The sequence below is a fragment of the Typopeltis vanoorti genome, chromosome 14, assembly GCF_054136105.1.
Source record: "Typopeltis vanoorti isolate ZY-2024b chromosome 14, IOZ_Tvanoo_1.0, whole genome shotgun sequence".
Taxonomy (NCBI): domain Eukaryota; kingdom Metazoa; phylum Arthropoda; class Arachnida; order Uropygi; family Thelyphonidae; genus Typopeltis; species Typopeltis vanoorti.
The window spans coordinates 15,405,078-15,421,464 of NC_143562.1; the positions used below are offsets into that span (position 1 = coordinate 15,405,078).

The window sequence follows — 16,387 nt, forward strand, 5'->3', positions numbered from 1 at the left end:
GCACGAAAAATTGCACATGAAAAAGCTGTGTGCACTATTATTGTTGACTGTCGATCAAAAATGCATGCGAAAAGATTTCGATGCAGCGTTTGGCATTGTTTAATCGCAATTAACAGGGTTTTAGGGGTCGATTTGTGACCATAGACGAAACTTGGATCCACCACCTGAGTCCAAGCAGCAATCAAAACAGTGGACGATGTCTGGTGAAAGAGTACCGAAAAAAGTGAAGACCGTTTTGTCAGCTGGGAAGGTGATTGCCACTGTTTTTTGGGATTCCCAAAGAATTATCATAATAGACTATTTGGAAAAGGATAAGACAATAACAGAAGTCTATGCGTCATTGTTGGATCGTTTAAAAGAAGAACTGAAGAAAAAACAGCCAAAATTGGCACACAGAAAAATGCTCTTACATCAAGACAAGCACCCTCCCACACATCGGCCATTGCAATGGTAAAATTACACGAATTGAGGTTCGAATTGGTTTACACATCCACTGTATTCTCTGGACTTGGCCCCGTGTGACTCCTTATTCCCAAACTTAAAAATTTGGCTCGGTGGGAAAAAACTTTCTTCGAACGAGTATGTCATCAAGGCTGTCAATGACTATTTTGCACAATTTGACAAATCCTACTTTTTAGATGGGATGAAAAAATTGGAATCTCACTGGACCAAACGGTAGACCTCGATGGAGACTACGTTGAGAAATAAAAGTGATTTTTTCTAAAAAAATGTGTTTAACTTATTTTTTTACCAAACTTTTCAAACAACCCTCGTATAATATGTGCATTATTTTGACCTTGGTATCTCTTCTGGGTCTGACTCCTATTGATCCTGGGGAGTAGGTTCTTGCCTGTCACTGAGTGGAGCCACTGTGGTTTTCTGTCCTGTAGTGATTCTAGTCAGGGGTGATGAGTTTAGTTTAGTAGTGACCCTTTAAGGTTCTTCACCCTTTAGGGTGATCCGGAGAGGTGCCCTTCACTTTAACAGTATCTCAATAAAGGTAGAAATCTGGATGATGTCCCTCCAAAAGGATCGGTGCTTTGCATTGTGGGATACTAAAGCAATTACTATGAAGTCGTTAACCCCTATATACAAGTAGTCTAGTCATGAAAATACTTCATGTGCAAACTTTGTTTGCTTAGACTTGGATAAAGGATTAAACAAGAATATAATTTCTTGGCTTCTTTAATTTAATTTATAACTGAGTGAAAAAAATTTCAACAGGGTCATAAATTTCAGTTGTCTCTTACATTAAATATTGTTATTATATTATGTTGCAGTTCTTCTGCATTCATTCTTTTCATTTATTATTAGTGCAAGGACCTTTAAAAAATACACTAATAAAAGGCGAATATATAGAATATTGGGCAGTGCTCATGTCTTTTAAGTAGTGCAAGCTAAGACATCTCTGATGCTGAGTATTGTATTCTCGTAAGTTCTCATGTCAATTTTACAAACCTTGCATAGTTTCTACAAGCATTCGAATTTGAAATAATGTTGAATCTAATATCTATTTTGCCTATGAGAATATAATTTCTTGTCAAGTGTGATATATCTTGTAAGTCAGCAAAACTTTCTATGAAGCGGAGGGCATATTGCAAAAGTTGCAAAATAGCTTAAACAATTAATTGGATGTTGAAGAACATGTTGACAAGTAAAGATAGAGAGGTTATTTACCCCTCTTTATAAGGCTGTGTTTCGACCTCATCTTGACTATTGTGCACAGAATTGGTCACTTTCGTTTCTTACAAATCAGGATTCAGAGATGAGTGACCAAAGCTGGTGATGGGTCTGTAGAATGCTCCCTATGAGGATAGATTGTGTGTGTGTGTGTGTGTGTGTGTGTGTGTGTGTGTGTGTGTGTGTGTGTGTGTGTGTGTGTGTGTGTGTGTGTGTGTGTGTGTGTGTTGCAGAATTCAGTTGAGAGGCAGAGAAGATGGGACGTGATAGAAATTTATGAGTTACTAAAGGGATTCTATAAGATTTACACAAAAAAAATTTTTCAACACATGAGGAGTAGGTAGAGGACAAGGGGTCACCCCCTTTACTTAACCACATTCTTACACCCCCTGTGTAAGAATGTGGTTAAGTAAAGGTGTGCAGACTAGGTTGTTTGCTTGGAGAGTAGTGAATGAGTTGAATGGATTGCTAGAGGTAGTTATGAGTGCCCCAATAGGAAGAAGTTTAACAAGAGATATGATAAGTATTGTGTGAATAATGGTTAGTATAAGTCTCCTGCAATGAGTCTTTTGACTCCATCGAGAAACTCTTATAGTAATATCTCTGATCTGATCTGAAAGTAAAAAATATGGCGTATCCATATTTTTTACTTTCTACTTGTATACAGAAAATATGACTTCTGCATTACTTTAACCTTCGTATCTTCTTGGGTCTAGTCACCCTTTCAATAATGTTTTGCATTGTTTGGATACCGAGACAATTCATGTGAAGTCAACAACCCATCTCTGTATACAAACATACTTGTGAAGATTGCAAAAAGGTAAGTAGAAGTAAATGATTGTCTTAGTTGGTACAAAAGATTTGAGGGGAAGAAAAAAATCCTGTGGAGGGTATATAAAGAGAAAGGTGATCAGAAAACTCATGAACAGTACAAGGCTCAGGCAAGAAAGGTGACCAGAAAGATCACATAGCAGCAGGAAATAGAATTTATACACCTGCTAAGAGATAATTACTTAAGGCAGCATGTGATTGAGGGGACTAGGGGTGGGAGAGTATTGGACCTGGTCATAGGATCAGAAGAGCTTTTCCATAACCAAGATGACCATGCAGTGTCTTGACTTGGTATATTTGTGGAACTAAAAGGCAGGTGATTATGACATGCTTAGAAAAAAGCTTAAATCTCTACTATGGCATAAAACACTGCAGGGTAAAGATGTTAGTAGTGCATGGGATATAGTCAGTGCTGAGCTACAAGGGGCTCACGCGAGCCCTTCGTTAGATTTTTCTTAAATTTGCGAGCCGCTTGTCCTTCTTGTTTAATAACCTTGTGGAACTAGAAAATACCACCGCGGAATGTATACATGCTACTATAATTGCTACCTTAAATTCATATGGATTTTCTTATAACTATTTAAAAAATCATCCCATTGCATTTTGTTCTGATGAAGCTAGTGTAATGTTAGGAAACAAATCAGGTGTTGCAATCAAACTTCTACAAAAATTTCCCAACATTGTGATTTGGCATTGCATCGCTCATCGTTTATAATTAGCATTAAACGATTCAATAAAAAACATTAAAGAAATAAATTATTTTGAAATATTTATGGATAAATTATATGCTTTTTATCATCAATCACCAAAAAATCAATGAGAATTAAATATGATTGCAAAAGATCTTGGTATCAAAATTTTAAAGATCGGCCATGTGTTTGACCACGATCGGCAGCTTGCAGTCTACGAACGGCTCTTATGCAAGCATTTTGCACCGAATGATAAATATAAGGGCTTTTTAAATCGACTTCTCAATTTGGAATTTTTAAAATATCTAGCATTAATGATTGATATCCTACAGGAATTATCATATCTGTCAGAAGCTCTACAAAGTCGCAATATAAGTATTATAAGGGCTAAGTTAGCACCTTTTTTTGCTTGATGATGCAAGCCCTTTGTTAAAATTTCCATAGCTTACCACTGGATATAGTTAAGGGTCATCTAGAGGAAGCAGTATTAAATTGTATACATCTAACTCCTACCTGATTAACCCTCCTTACTAGGGTAAGGAGGGTTAATCAGGTAGGAGTTAGATGAATGAGTAATATCATTAAGCATGAGCTGCAGAAAATGCCATGGAGGTTATATAAACAGAAAAATGACCAGATAATTCATAAATCAAGAACAGTACAAGGCTCAAGCAAGAAAGGTGACCAGCATGGCAAGGAAGGCAAAATCAGATTATGAGAAGAATCTAGCTAAGTAGGCCAAATGAAATCCCAAAGAGTTTTTTCGTTACATGCACGTAAGAGGAAGAAAGACTATGGAAGATTAATCCTAATGAGTGATGATGGCTATGACAGAAGCGGATAAAAATAGTTGAGTTACTGAGTCACCACAAGGTATATCATCCTGGTGAGGTTACTGCTTTAACCTATGTGACAGACACTAATGTGGGAACAGAAGTGAATGAATTGGAGGTCCTTAGGATATTGCAGAATTTCAATGTAAATACAGCTATGGGATTAGATGGGATATCAGCTAGGGTTTTTCGAGAGTATGCAAGGAATCTGGCAATGCCTTTGACTAGATTCTTTAATTTAAGTCTCAGCTCTGGTAGATTTCCTAGGGAGTAGAAAGAGGGCAAAATAATTCCTTTGCATAAGGGAGGTTCTAAGACTGCAGTAGCAAATTATAGACCAATCAGTATCTCAGGCATGGTAAAAGTACTAGAAAAATTGATAAAAAAGAGAATTCAAGAATGGATACATAAAAATATGATACTGTATCAGCGTCAACATTGCTTTGTGAAGGGTTGGTCATGCCTTAGTAATTTACTAACTTTTTATAATAAAGTAACAGCTGAGTTGGATAAAGGAAATGGCTACATAATGGTTTTGCTGGATTTTGCAAAGCCATTTGACAGAATACCACATGGAGCTCTGCTACAGAAATTAGAACAAATGAGGATGAATATGACACTGATTAAGTGAATAAGAGGGTGGCTGCTGGACAGATATCAAAAAGTGGTAGAAGGGGCAGAATCGAGGCAAAAACAGGTGACTAGTGGTGTGCCATAAGGTTCAGTGCTGAGACCATTGCTGTTTAATTTGTACATAAATGATATAGGAAATAAACTGAAAGGAAATATTCAATTGTTTGCTGATGATGCAAAATTAGGTAGAGTAATAGTTAATCAAGGCAATGTGGAGAGCTTGCCATACAATTTAAATAGGCTGTCAGTATGGGCAAAAGTTAATGGGTGTCTGTTTAATGTCAAGAAATGTAAAGTTATGCATTTTGGAATAAATAGATTATGAGCTGTGTATCACATTAATGGCACTGTACTCCAGGAAATAGATGAAGCTAGAGATTTATGGGTGGTGGTAGACTGACAGTTAAAGTTTAGAGGGCATATTGCTAAGGTTGCCCTTAAGATTATTTGGCTCTTGAAGAACACATTAACAAGTAGAGATAAAGAAGTTATTATTGTTTATAAGTAATCCAGATATGATATGCTCACATCTGGATTACTGTGCTCAAGTCTGGTCCCCTAGATTTTTTTGGGGGTGAGGAAGCGGTGAAGAGGATTCAAAGGCAAAGTGACCAGGATGGTGAGTGGCCTGTGGAACTGTTTCCTATGAGGAAAGATTTGAAGGTGTGTGTGTATTGCAGACATTGGTTGATAGGAGAAAAAGAGGGAATTTGATAGAAACATTTAAGTTGCTTAAAGGGTTTTTTTAGGATAGATTCAGGGGAATTTTTTTTTTACACTTGGCTAAAGTGACCAGAACAAGGGGTCATTCCTGGAAATTGAATAAAGATGTAGTTAGTAGGGGTGTGCGGACTAGATTATTTGCTTGGAGAGTTGTGAATGAGTGAAATGGATTGCCAGTCAGTCGTAAGTGCTTTGTCTGTTAATGGGTTCAAGAAGAGGTATGATGGATTGTGTAGATCGATTGGTCTCTGCAATGAGTCTTCGGACTCCATGTAGGTGCCTGTATAATAATAATATTTCATGTGCAATCTTTGTTTGTATACACATGGGTAAAGGATTAAAACAAGAATATAACCTTTTGTTAAATATATATACTTTGAAACTCAGAAGTAAAACTTTCTACAAAACCACGTTTTTCCATTGGTTAATAGGTCCAACAAAGTGACAAATCACAATATTGTTGCAATAAATTGTGATTTAGCTATCTTGCTGTTGCCATCATTTTTCAGGTAAAGAGAGAGAAAGGCAGCTTTACTTTGTGTTTTTTACAAATATGTGCACAAAGATGATATTTGAATAGATATCAAAGTTGATGGCTATTCAGATATCATCTTTGTGCACAGTGAGTTGAGAGAATGAGGTTAAAGGATGCCTAGAGCTCAGTAACATGGAAAAATGCAAGATAAAGAAGAGAGCCTTTGTCCATCAGTAAACTAAAATACCTGATAAAGAAGAACAAGAAATCTGTGCTGTTAGTAAATATTAAAAACATAATACTTCAGGTGTTTTGATCAGGATTATGGATCAGGTCCATAATCTGAAGTGCTTCAGATTATGGACCTGTCTTTCAGAGTGATAAAATTTAAACACTGTTTCAATGAAGGAAATCATTTTGAGTAGAAGAAAGGATGATAAAGGCTAGTGAGAATTGAATAGTTCATGTAATATGTTTTATCCTGCAGGGTTCTGTTCTTGGACCACTGCTGTTCAATTTGTTCATTAACGATATAGGGAAGGATCTAAGAGGAACAGTTCAGTTGTTTGCTGATGATGCAAAGTTGGGTAGGACAATAGTGAATGCAGAAGATGTCAAAATCTTGCAGGATGATTTGGATAGATTGGAGTTCTGGGCTAAGGAGAATGGATGTCAATTTAATGTGACAAAATGTAAGGTTATGCATTTTGGGGTGAAAAGATTAGCAGCAGTATACCACATTGGTAGAACTGTACTCCAGGAGATTGATGAGGCCAGGGATTTGGGAGTGTTGGTGGATAGGGAGATGAAGTTTAGGGGGCACATTGCAAAATTGGCTAAATCAGCTCATCAAATCACTTGGTTATTGAAAAATACTTTGACGAGCAGAGACATGCAAGTTATTGTTCCTCTGTACCGAGCCTTGATAAGACCTCATCTCGACTACTGTGCCCAGATTTGGTCACCTAGGTTTCTTCTGGATGGGGAGGAGGCGAGTGACCAAGATGATAGCAGGTCTACGGAATGAACCTTATGAGAACAGGTTGAAGATTTGTGGGTTGCAGAAACCGGTTGATAGGTGAAAGAGAGGAGATATGATTGAGACATTCAAATTGCTGAAGGGTTTCTGTAGGATTAATCCAGTTAGAGCTGGATTCTTTACTTTTAGTGTGGTAAATAAGTGGAATAAGCTGCCAGAGTCTGTTGTGGGTGCTGACAGTGAATGAGTTCAAGGCAAGGTATGATAGATACTGAGAGAATGCCGAATAGTTGTGTGGACATGATGTTTAGGGCCTCCCTCGATGAGTCTAAGGACTTCCTGGAGTTGCCCGTAATAATAAATTAAAATATTTTTTTCTGTATTGAATGAGCACTTTGTAGTAGTTTGCAGCAATCATTTGTTCAGGTGAGTGCTCAATAACTACCCTGAAATAAAGATAACATTGTAATATGATAATCAAATTACATCGCATATTCTTCAACAGAATAAGTTGCATGGATTTTCAAACACTACTACTCTAAATAAATAAAAACATTGCATTACCTAAATATTTTTCAAAGACTGGTTTCTTATATGGATATTGACTTCTTTAGAGACCTTTATAATATTGTCTAAAGTTATGTTTTCAAAGTTGTCTTCTGTTTCTGTTCTTGCACATAAGTTTTTTTTTTTTTTTTCTAAATTCCTATTTTAGGATAATGTAACAGTGTTTCGCTTAATTATCCTAATTTTTGGAGGTTTATTTGCCATGTTTGGTAGTCAAGCTGCAAACTTTGCAGGGGCAGGTGCTCTTGGATGTCTTTCATTACCATTTGTTGCAGTGCTGAAGTGGCGCAAACAGAATTGTAATAATGAGAATGTGAGTAATAACCTTTGTTATCCATAGTAATATTATCTTAAATATAAAGATAATGCTTTAATAATGCTGTTTTTTTTGGATTATAATGGCTTGTTTCACTTTTACTTAAACTTTTAAAATATATCATTAGTTTAATTTTATCTTTGACTGTCATTCTATTATTATTATTTACTGATACTAGTTTTATTGAATGATCCTAATTAATTAGCACTCTTCAACTAAACCAGCATTCATAATCAGTCTGCTTGCTTCCAAATTAAATTAAAATTGTAAACAGTTTATCATCATCAAATTCCTGACATGTACCCTCAAGTGGTGTACAGGATATGATAGTACTACATGAAAAATTTACATCATTACTAACTTCCTATCTACAATTTTCCTCCAAATCAGTTTGTTACTTGTCAAGACTCCAACATTATAAGATCTTATATTTCTATCGTCTAAGGCACTTTGTACCATATCAATCCACCGATGTCTTGGTCTTCCTCTGGGTCATTTACCTGCCAACCTGGCAGAGAACACTTGTTTTGCTAATCTTTCCTCGCCAATTCTGTTTAAGTGACCATACCACCTGAGATTAGCTCTGTTAACACATTCCTGGATGCTGACAATGTCAAGTTCTTTCCTAATATCCTCATTTCTAATATAATATTGCCATTCATGCCATCTGTTTATGCCTCTAATCTTTCTGAGGGCTCTCATATCTGCGGTCTCTAGTCTTTAGTCAAGTGTTTTACTTCTGACGCAGCTCTCAGATCCATAAGTTAAAACTGGTTTGAACACTGTCTTGTAAACAGCTAATTTTTCTCTTATTCCATATGAATTTATTCAATTGACTTCCTACCGTACCAGCTTTGTTGATTCTGTTGTCTATTTCTGTATTTAATTTACCATCTTCACTAAAAATCGTCCCTAAGTAGCTGAAATGTTTTACTTGTTCCACAGGTTCTCCATTCAAAAAGCAGTTGATATTTTCAACAATTCTAACTATTTTCATTGTCTTTGTCTTTTTATTGCTGACCTTCATACCATATCTATTACAACAGTTATTCAATTTCGTCAGTGAATCTTGCAGATTTGTAGCGGATTTATTTAGAAGTATAACATCGTCACATAAAGCAAAGAGCTGACATTAACATCTCCAATTTTGATATCATGTTTAATACCACTTTCCTTCATAATGTGATCCATATAGATAATGAATAAGAGAGGGAATAATGTACATCCTTGTCTCACACCAGATTTAACATTAAACCATCTTCCTGTACTTCCTTCAATTCTAACTGCTGACTTACAGCTCAAATAAAGACTAAGTATTGCTTGATATAATGCCCCATTGACACCATATAACTGTAGTGTATTGATAAGCTTCTCTCTTGGCACCTTGTTCATATGCCTTTTCCAGATCGACAAAACTTAAATATAGATCTTTGTTATATTTCCATGCTTTCTCAACTGATTGTCATAAAGTGAAGATCTGATCCTGGCAGCCTCTGTTTGGCCTGAATCCAGCTTGTTCTTCACCAAGCTTTTCTTCCACAATTCTTCTCAACCGTTTCTCAAGTATACTTGCATATATCTTACCAGGAACACTCAGTAGGGAAATACCTCTGCAATTCTCACATTCAGTTTTATTTCCCTTTTTATATATGGGGACTATGAGAGCTCTACTCCAATCATCGGGAATTCGTCGCTCTGTCCAGCATTCTGAACTATGGAGTGCAGCCACTGTAAGCCACTGTGGCCACTGTTATACCACCATACTTCAGCATTTCTGGTCGAATATCATCTATCCTGCTGCCTTTCCACATTTCAAGCCTTTGATGGCTTTTTCTACTTCAAGTATGTATATGTGTTCATGACTAACATGCCTGGTCAGTGTTTTTTACCACTGTGCTGTCATCACTGCTTGTTTCATTTAGCAGTTTTTCAAAGTAATTACTCCATACTTCAAGGATATCTTTTTCTCCCGTTTTCATGTCACCTTTATCATCTCTAACTCCTTTTACAGCACTCTTTCCTCCATTCCTAAGCTTCTTCATCAACCTCCAGAATATTTTGCCACCTTCTTGATATTTATTTTCTATGTTCTTGCCAAAGTCCTCCCATGACTTTTTTAGCTAGTTTTACACAGTGTTTAGCTTTCTTACATTTGTCTCTGTATTCTCTAAGAGCACAAGCTGACTTATTTGCCAGGAACTTTTGATATGCTTTCTTATTTTCCTTCACTGCCTCTTAACTTTCTGTCACCATGGAGTTTTAATTTTTCTATCCTTGCAGACAACTTCACCACATGCCTCTCTAGCTGATTCAATCAGGGTTTTCTTTAAGGCTTGCCACTGAATCTTCAAGGTTTGGTTCCTGTTCTCAAACTCTTTCATTTTTTCTTCAATAATCTTTGTGTATTTTAGTCTACAGTTCACATCTGAGAGCTGCCCAACTTTTACTCGCTTTAAAACTTTCTTACAATGTCATTCTTTTCAGTAAGAAATTCAATTTTATCCTGCTCAAGACTAAATAGTGATTGCTTCCAATTTCAAATCCTCTGTACACTCTGGTGTCATGCACCAGGGAGAAAACATCAGTATCAACAATAACATAGTCAATGAGACTTTTCTTATTCCTTGCCTCTTCTCTCCATGTGAATTTGTGCACATTTTTATGTTGGAACATGGTGTTAGTAATAACCAGTCCATGTCATTAATTATCATTATCATGATTATGTTAATTACTTGATTGTCATTAACATTTTGTATTTATTGCTCAGAAAGATCTCACCAGTTTTTGTCTTTTTTGTTTCAGTCACCCTATTATGTCGATCTGGTACTTATCTAATTCCTCAGCTAGCTCCATTTCTTTGCCATTCGGGCTTCTTATGTTGATAGTACCGATCTTTAACTCTGGTGATGTTGAGTTGGGGTGTGTTTTCAGATTTGTTCCAGTAGCTGACCTTTTGCTGTTTGACCTGGTTCCCTGGCAAAAACAACGGGGGCCTTGTTTAACAGGGCGACTTCCCAGCCAGCATGAAATTTTGTCATGTTGTACTATCGTTTTTTATTTTGGTTTAACCAATAAGAATACAATTTGGTCGGCTAAATCCCAAATTGCCAGCCCATCCTCGTTTGTCCAGTATCCAGGTAGATACCCAACAGGATGCACCACGAGAAGGTGAGGATTGGACATTGGGTCAGAAGCCCTGGTCGGTTCTCCGCATTCCTTTAAGGCTATGCGGAGGTCTCCTCTCAGTTATACAGCTTTGACCCTTAAGCACCCCATAAACAGTTTATATGTATCTATATATATGGGGTGAGAAAGCCCAGATGCAGCTCGGCAAACCAGCCTTTCTTTGTATTTTATCCCCCTTACCTCTGATTTCTTAAGCAGCACACATTCCTTGATCTTTTCTAAAGATAACAGCACAGTTATTCAGTATAAACATTAATAAGTTCCTCCTTTCACAATCTCTAATCCAAATATTATGTTCACATAATATAGCTTTATGAAAGAATGCTGTGAAATATTTGTTATTTTAATTTTAATTATTAAAGGTTAAACGTAATTCAAAGGAAACCAGGGCTAACAGAGCAAAATCAGCTAATACTGGAGCAAACCTCATTCTTCCTTGTGGATCTAAATGTAGCAGGTCGGAATCACTCAATTTGTCAGAATGAGATTTAATTAACTTAGATTCATTTCAAAAGCCTCTAAAATCATTTGCACAATGTGGAAGAATGTGCTTTCGAACAGCTCGAATATCGCAGTAATTTGATTTGACTTTGCGACTTTATAACCAGGCTGAGATTTCTCTGATTTGGCCAGAAAAGTCTTGAAAGGCATTCTCTTCCAAAAAATGCCAGTTTCATCGACATTAAATATTTGTCAGTCACAATAGCCTTCTTCTTCCACAATTTTCTTCAAAATCTTTGGATAATTTGTGGCCGCCTCCTTATATGTACTTGCAGCATTCCCTGATATTAGATTATGTAGGCTCTTTCTCTTTTTGAAATGCTCAAACCACCCAGCATTAGCCTGGAATTCTTCTTTTCCATCATTTCCCTTTCTTTCAAGGTTGGAAAGAGACTTAATACTTTTGATTTAATAAGGTCAGTGCTTAGCTGGATCCGTTTTTGGTTACAATCTTCGATCCATGTAGAAAGAAGCCTTTTTAATTCAATCATTATAATACTTTGATTTCAAGTGCATGCATGATGAACTTGAAGCAGCCTTACCTTTCTCTTTGTATTCAGCAGCTTTGCTTAAAATTGCTCTTGTAGTTGATTCACCCATTTTTGTGTTCTTGTGCGATCTTTGCTCTGGACTAGCCTTGTTCATTTTTCTTTATTATTTCAAGTTTTTCTTCCAGTGTGATTACTTTTCAAATTTTTTTTCACACTTCTGTTTTGCTCACTAATTCTTTTACTCATGATGAAAGGTTGGGAAAATACTTTAAAATAAAAAAAAAAAGTAAAGAAAACAATTGCATAGGAGGCATGAAATATGATCAGCAAAATGCTATGTAATTAGCACACCGCGTCAATTTTGGCAGTAAGTTTGGAACATAGTGTACATGGAAATAGTGTAGTATGCCATTAAAAAATAACTTCGTAAAATGTTTTAAATCAGTAACTAAATTATTTCATCCTGGTGAGTGATTTTTTAAAATAGTCATAAAAATGTTTTGATAGAAATTTTTTAAAATCTGTAACATTTAAGATGTATACAGGCGCACTAATCAAATTTGGGTATAGAAAAAAATTGACACACTAATCGGATGATGCACATTAATCGAGGGATTGCTATACTTGGATTTTTCAAATTCCTTTGATAGATTGCCACACAACTGTTAACTAAATTGAAATGGATGGGATTGGATAAGAGATTAGTGATGAGTTGGATGTGTGATTAGCTGTCAGATAAGTATCGGTTGTATATGGGGGGGGGGGAGTAGTATCCTAAAACAGGAAGGTCTCTGACAGAATTATTGTTTAACATGTATGTTAAACATACATGTTATATATCTAAAAATAACTATATCTAAAAATAACTTCTCTTCCAAAACATCCTACATGGACTAGTCTCTTTTCTCTGCATTGGGAAGCTTAATACCATACACACATCAGACTGCCATACATCCTTTTGCTATGCGTGTTAAAAGAGTATGCAAACTGTTCACATGAATGTTGACAACATCGGGGAACTCATAGCAAAGGTGGACCAAGCTAACATCACTCCTATTTCAGTATCTCCCATAATGCAAAACACATCTCCTTGCTGACATATCTGCAAGGAGATGTGTTTTGCATTATGGGATATATTGAGATAGGAGTGGTTAGATTAGTCCAACTTTGCTACGAGTTGTACTACCTTACCTCAGTCCTGAAGATATTTTCAGGCGCAAACTGTGTTTGCTCACACTTGGATAAAGGATTAAACTAAATGTATTATAGTCTAACCAAGTGAAAAATAAACTTTCAACATCTTTCTCTAAATCCAGAGTAATTTAATAAAAAGGTGGCATACCTTTTGGCAGCTCCTATAGGTAAAGATGACCTCGCCATTGCTTCTGCCTGGTATCTCCACTATTGGGCCTGGCTCCCACTGAAGCGACCTCAATAAAGGTCGAAACTAGTCTGGGTAGTGGCCCTTCCCTTAACACATAACATTATACATATCCGCAAGGATATGTGTTTTGCATTATGGGAGATACTGAGATACGAGTTGCCCGGTGTTGTGCTACCTTACCCCAGTGCTGAAGATATTTTCGGGTGCAAACTTTGTTTGCTCACACTTGGATAAAGGATTAAACTAAATTTATTATTGGCAACATCACCTACACCAAACATAACAGCATCCTGTCATGGCTGGTTCGCACTCCATCTTGCAATTTCTCAACTACTTTGTCAACTACTGAAGCCTCGTACTCCATCATCTGTCTACCTGCAATTGTTTAATGCACACAGAGCAGCCCACTCATTTCTTGCCCATCTATACTGATGGTTCAAGACTAACACCTGTTCTTGATATTACTATCTCCATCCATATCCCACCTGATTGTAGTAATTATACAGCAGAGTTGCATGCCATTCAGCTTACACTTATGCATATAAAAGAAAACCACTACCAAAAATGTATAATTTATTCTGACTCATTGAGTCTATACAGGCTATATCCTCTCCTGTGTATAATCCACATCCAGTGCTGTGTGAGGTATTACACTTTTTTTACAAAACTAGGACCTTTAATTTTGATGTTTGGTTATGCTGAATTCTCAGCCACATTGGAATTAAGGGAAATGAGACTTGCAGGTGCAGTTGCTAGATCAGCTCATACTTTCTCCAGGTACTGTTTGACAGTACCATATACAGACTACAGACAGTTTATAAGATCAAAGCTAATTGTCCAATGGCAGTCTTCATGATAGGAGCACTGACAAGCAGATTACATGATATTAAGCCTGAAATATCATGAAATATTGGCAATCTAGTCAACATAGAAACAGGAGAGAGGAAGTTGTTCTTGCTAGGTTCCACATAGGTCACAGTCTTCTCACCCATTCTTATTTACTGAGGGCTGATGACCTGCCTATATCTGAAAAATGTAACATGCATCCTGGTGGAGTATGGCACTTCACACGAGAGAGGGAGGAATAATATTTTTATCTATGTAGCTGAACCATATACACTCAGGGAGATGTTATCAGACTTGGACAAATTGCATGATATTTTTAATTTTTTACAAAGAATTAATTTATACAAATGCATTTGATTATAAATTTCATTTATATGTAAATACTGCAACATACACCCTTAACTTAATTTTTGTACATACATATTATTTACTAATTTATCCCTGACTATTTATTAATACCTTGTGTTCTGCTGTAACTTTTGCTGTGAAGTAGTATGACCTTTGCTGTCCTTGTTCCAATAAACCAACCAACCTCTCTGTTGAATTCTTGGCTAAATTTTTGACACACATTCAAATGTAACATCCAATGATATTAGCAAATACAGGTTAATTAGTTTCATAAATGTTGCTTGCTGGTAAGGCAACAAAATAGAACAGGCAACAAAATGCTTTTGTCATGAATAGACAAAAGCACTTTGTCTATTCAACTATTAAACTGCAATCAGTACCCATCTAGACCTCAATCAAGCACTAAATACAATTATAGAGGTTAAAAAGTTCACAGAAGACAATCTATTGCAAAAAAAAAATAATGTACTACTGATCTCACTCGATGTACAAGGAACCCTCGATGCTGCATGGTGGCCAACAATAATTACTCAATTAAGAGACTTCATTTGTCCAAAAAACCTACTCTACCCTACAAAAAATTATTTTACAGACAGAAGTGCGACCATGACATTGAAAACCACGATTGTAATGAAAGAAGTCAAATGAGGCTGCCTGCAAAGTACTTGCTGGGGACCAGGTTTCTTGAATATCCAGTACGACTCATTATTAAGACTTCCTTTCACTACTGAAACAAAAGTCATAGCTGTTGCTGATGATGTGATGATAATGATTCAGGGATGCAATGGCTTACAGTTAGGGGTAACAGCTAATAAAGAATCTTTAAAATTGTGGAGCAGATGAGTGAGAAAAAAGTTACTTTCAATAACCAAGTCTAAAGTGCTAATCATCTCACATAAACAATCAAAACAGTCTGTAATGGCCTTCTTAAACGTGGAAGTTCTAGAGGTAACCAGTGAGCTAAAATACCTAAGATACAATAATAATATAAATACCTAAAATACAATAACTTTAACTTCAACAAGGCCACAAGTGCTGAAAACAATATATGGAGCTATATTACTATTTGTAATATAGCTCCATATATTGCCCCAACAAAAGTTAAACAGAGTTCAACACCTTAGCCATACGAATAATTAAAGGATGCAGGACAATATCTTTCGAGGCAGCCTGGTTATTGCTTGTCTAACATCAATTCTGCCTACAAATGCAAGAATTCACTAACATCAATTCTGCCTGCAAATGCAAGAATTCTGTCTTAAATATGAATTCACTAACATCAATTCTGCCTGCAAATGCAAGAATTCTGTCTTAAATATGAATTCACTTCCGGAAGACGTAGTGGAAATTGCCAACATTGATCTAAACTGTAATGAACTTTCGCTTCACTACAGTAGGTGACCTCGCCCAACAAAGAAAACATATGTTAAGGAGAAGGAAAGCAATGACTACCACATATATACTGACAGGAGGAAAACAGAAGGAAAGGTCGGTTATTCTTTCATAGTATATTACAGAGAGTCAAATATACAAAAGCACTGCTTTAGACTGCATCCCTTCTGTTCCAACAACCAAGCAGAACAACTTGCTACAGTTTATTTACTTACATACATACATCGCAGAATTAGAACTCGACACTTCTCATCAAAAGACTGCAACAATTTATAGTGACAGTACTGGGGTTGTTTGAAAAGTTTGGTTAAAAAATAAGTTAGACACATTTTTTCGGAAAAAAATCACCTTTATTTCTCAACATAGTCTCCATCGAGGTCTACCCATTTGGTCCAGCAAGATTCCAATTTTTTTGCATCCCATCTAAAAAGTAGGACTTGTCAAATTGTGCAAAATAGTCATTGACAGCCTTGATGACATCTTCGAAGAAAATTGTTAAGTTTGGGAATAAGA

The 16,387-nt window shown here is 36.3% G+C and overlaps 1 protein-coding gene across 3 annotated transcripts in view; it reads left to right on the plus strand.

Annotated features, from left to right (window-relative positions):
• Positions 1 to 16,387, plus strand: part of LOC150099255 (sodium/hydrogen exchanger 9B2-like) — a 285,631-nt gene that overhangs the window by 206,783 nt on the left and 62,461 nt on the right. For all 3 annotated transcript variants that reach the window (XM_090403898.1, XM_090403899.1, XM_090403900.1), the window contains exon 9: positions 7,559 to 7,723. In XM_090403898.1, coding sequence (XP_090260024.1) covers positions 7,559 to 7,723 — 165 coding nt within the window. The remainder of the gene's footprint in view (positions 1 to 7,558; positions 7,724 to 16,387) is intronic.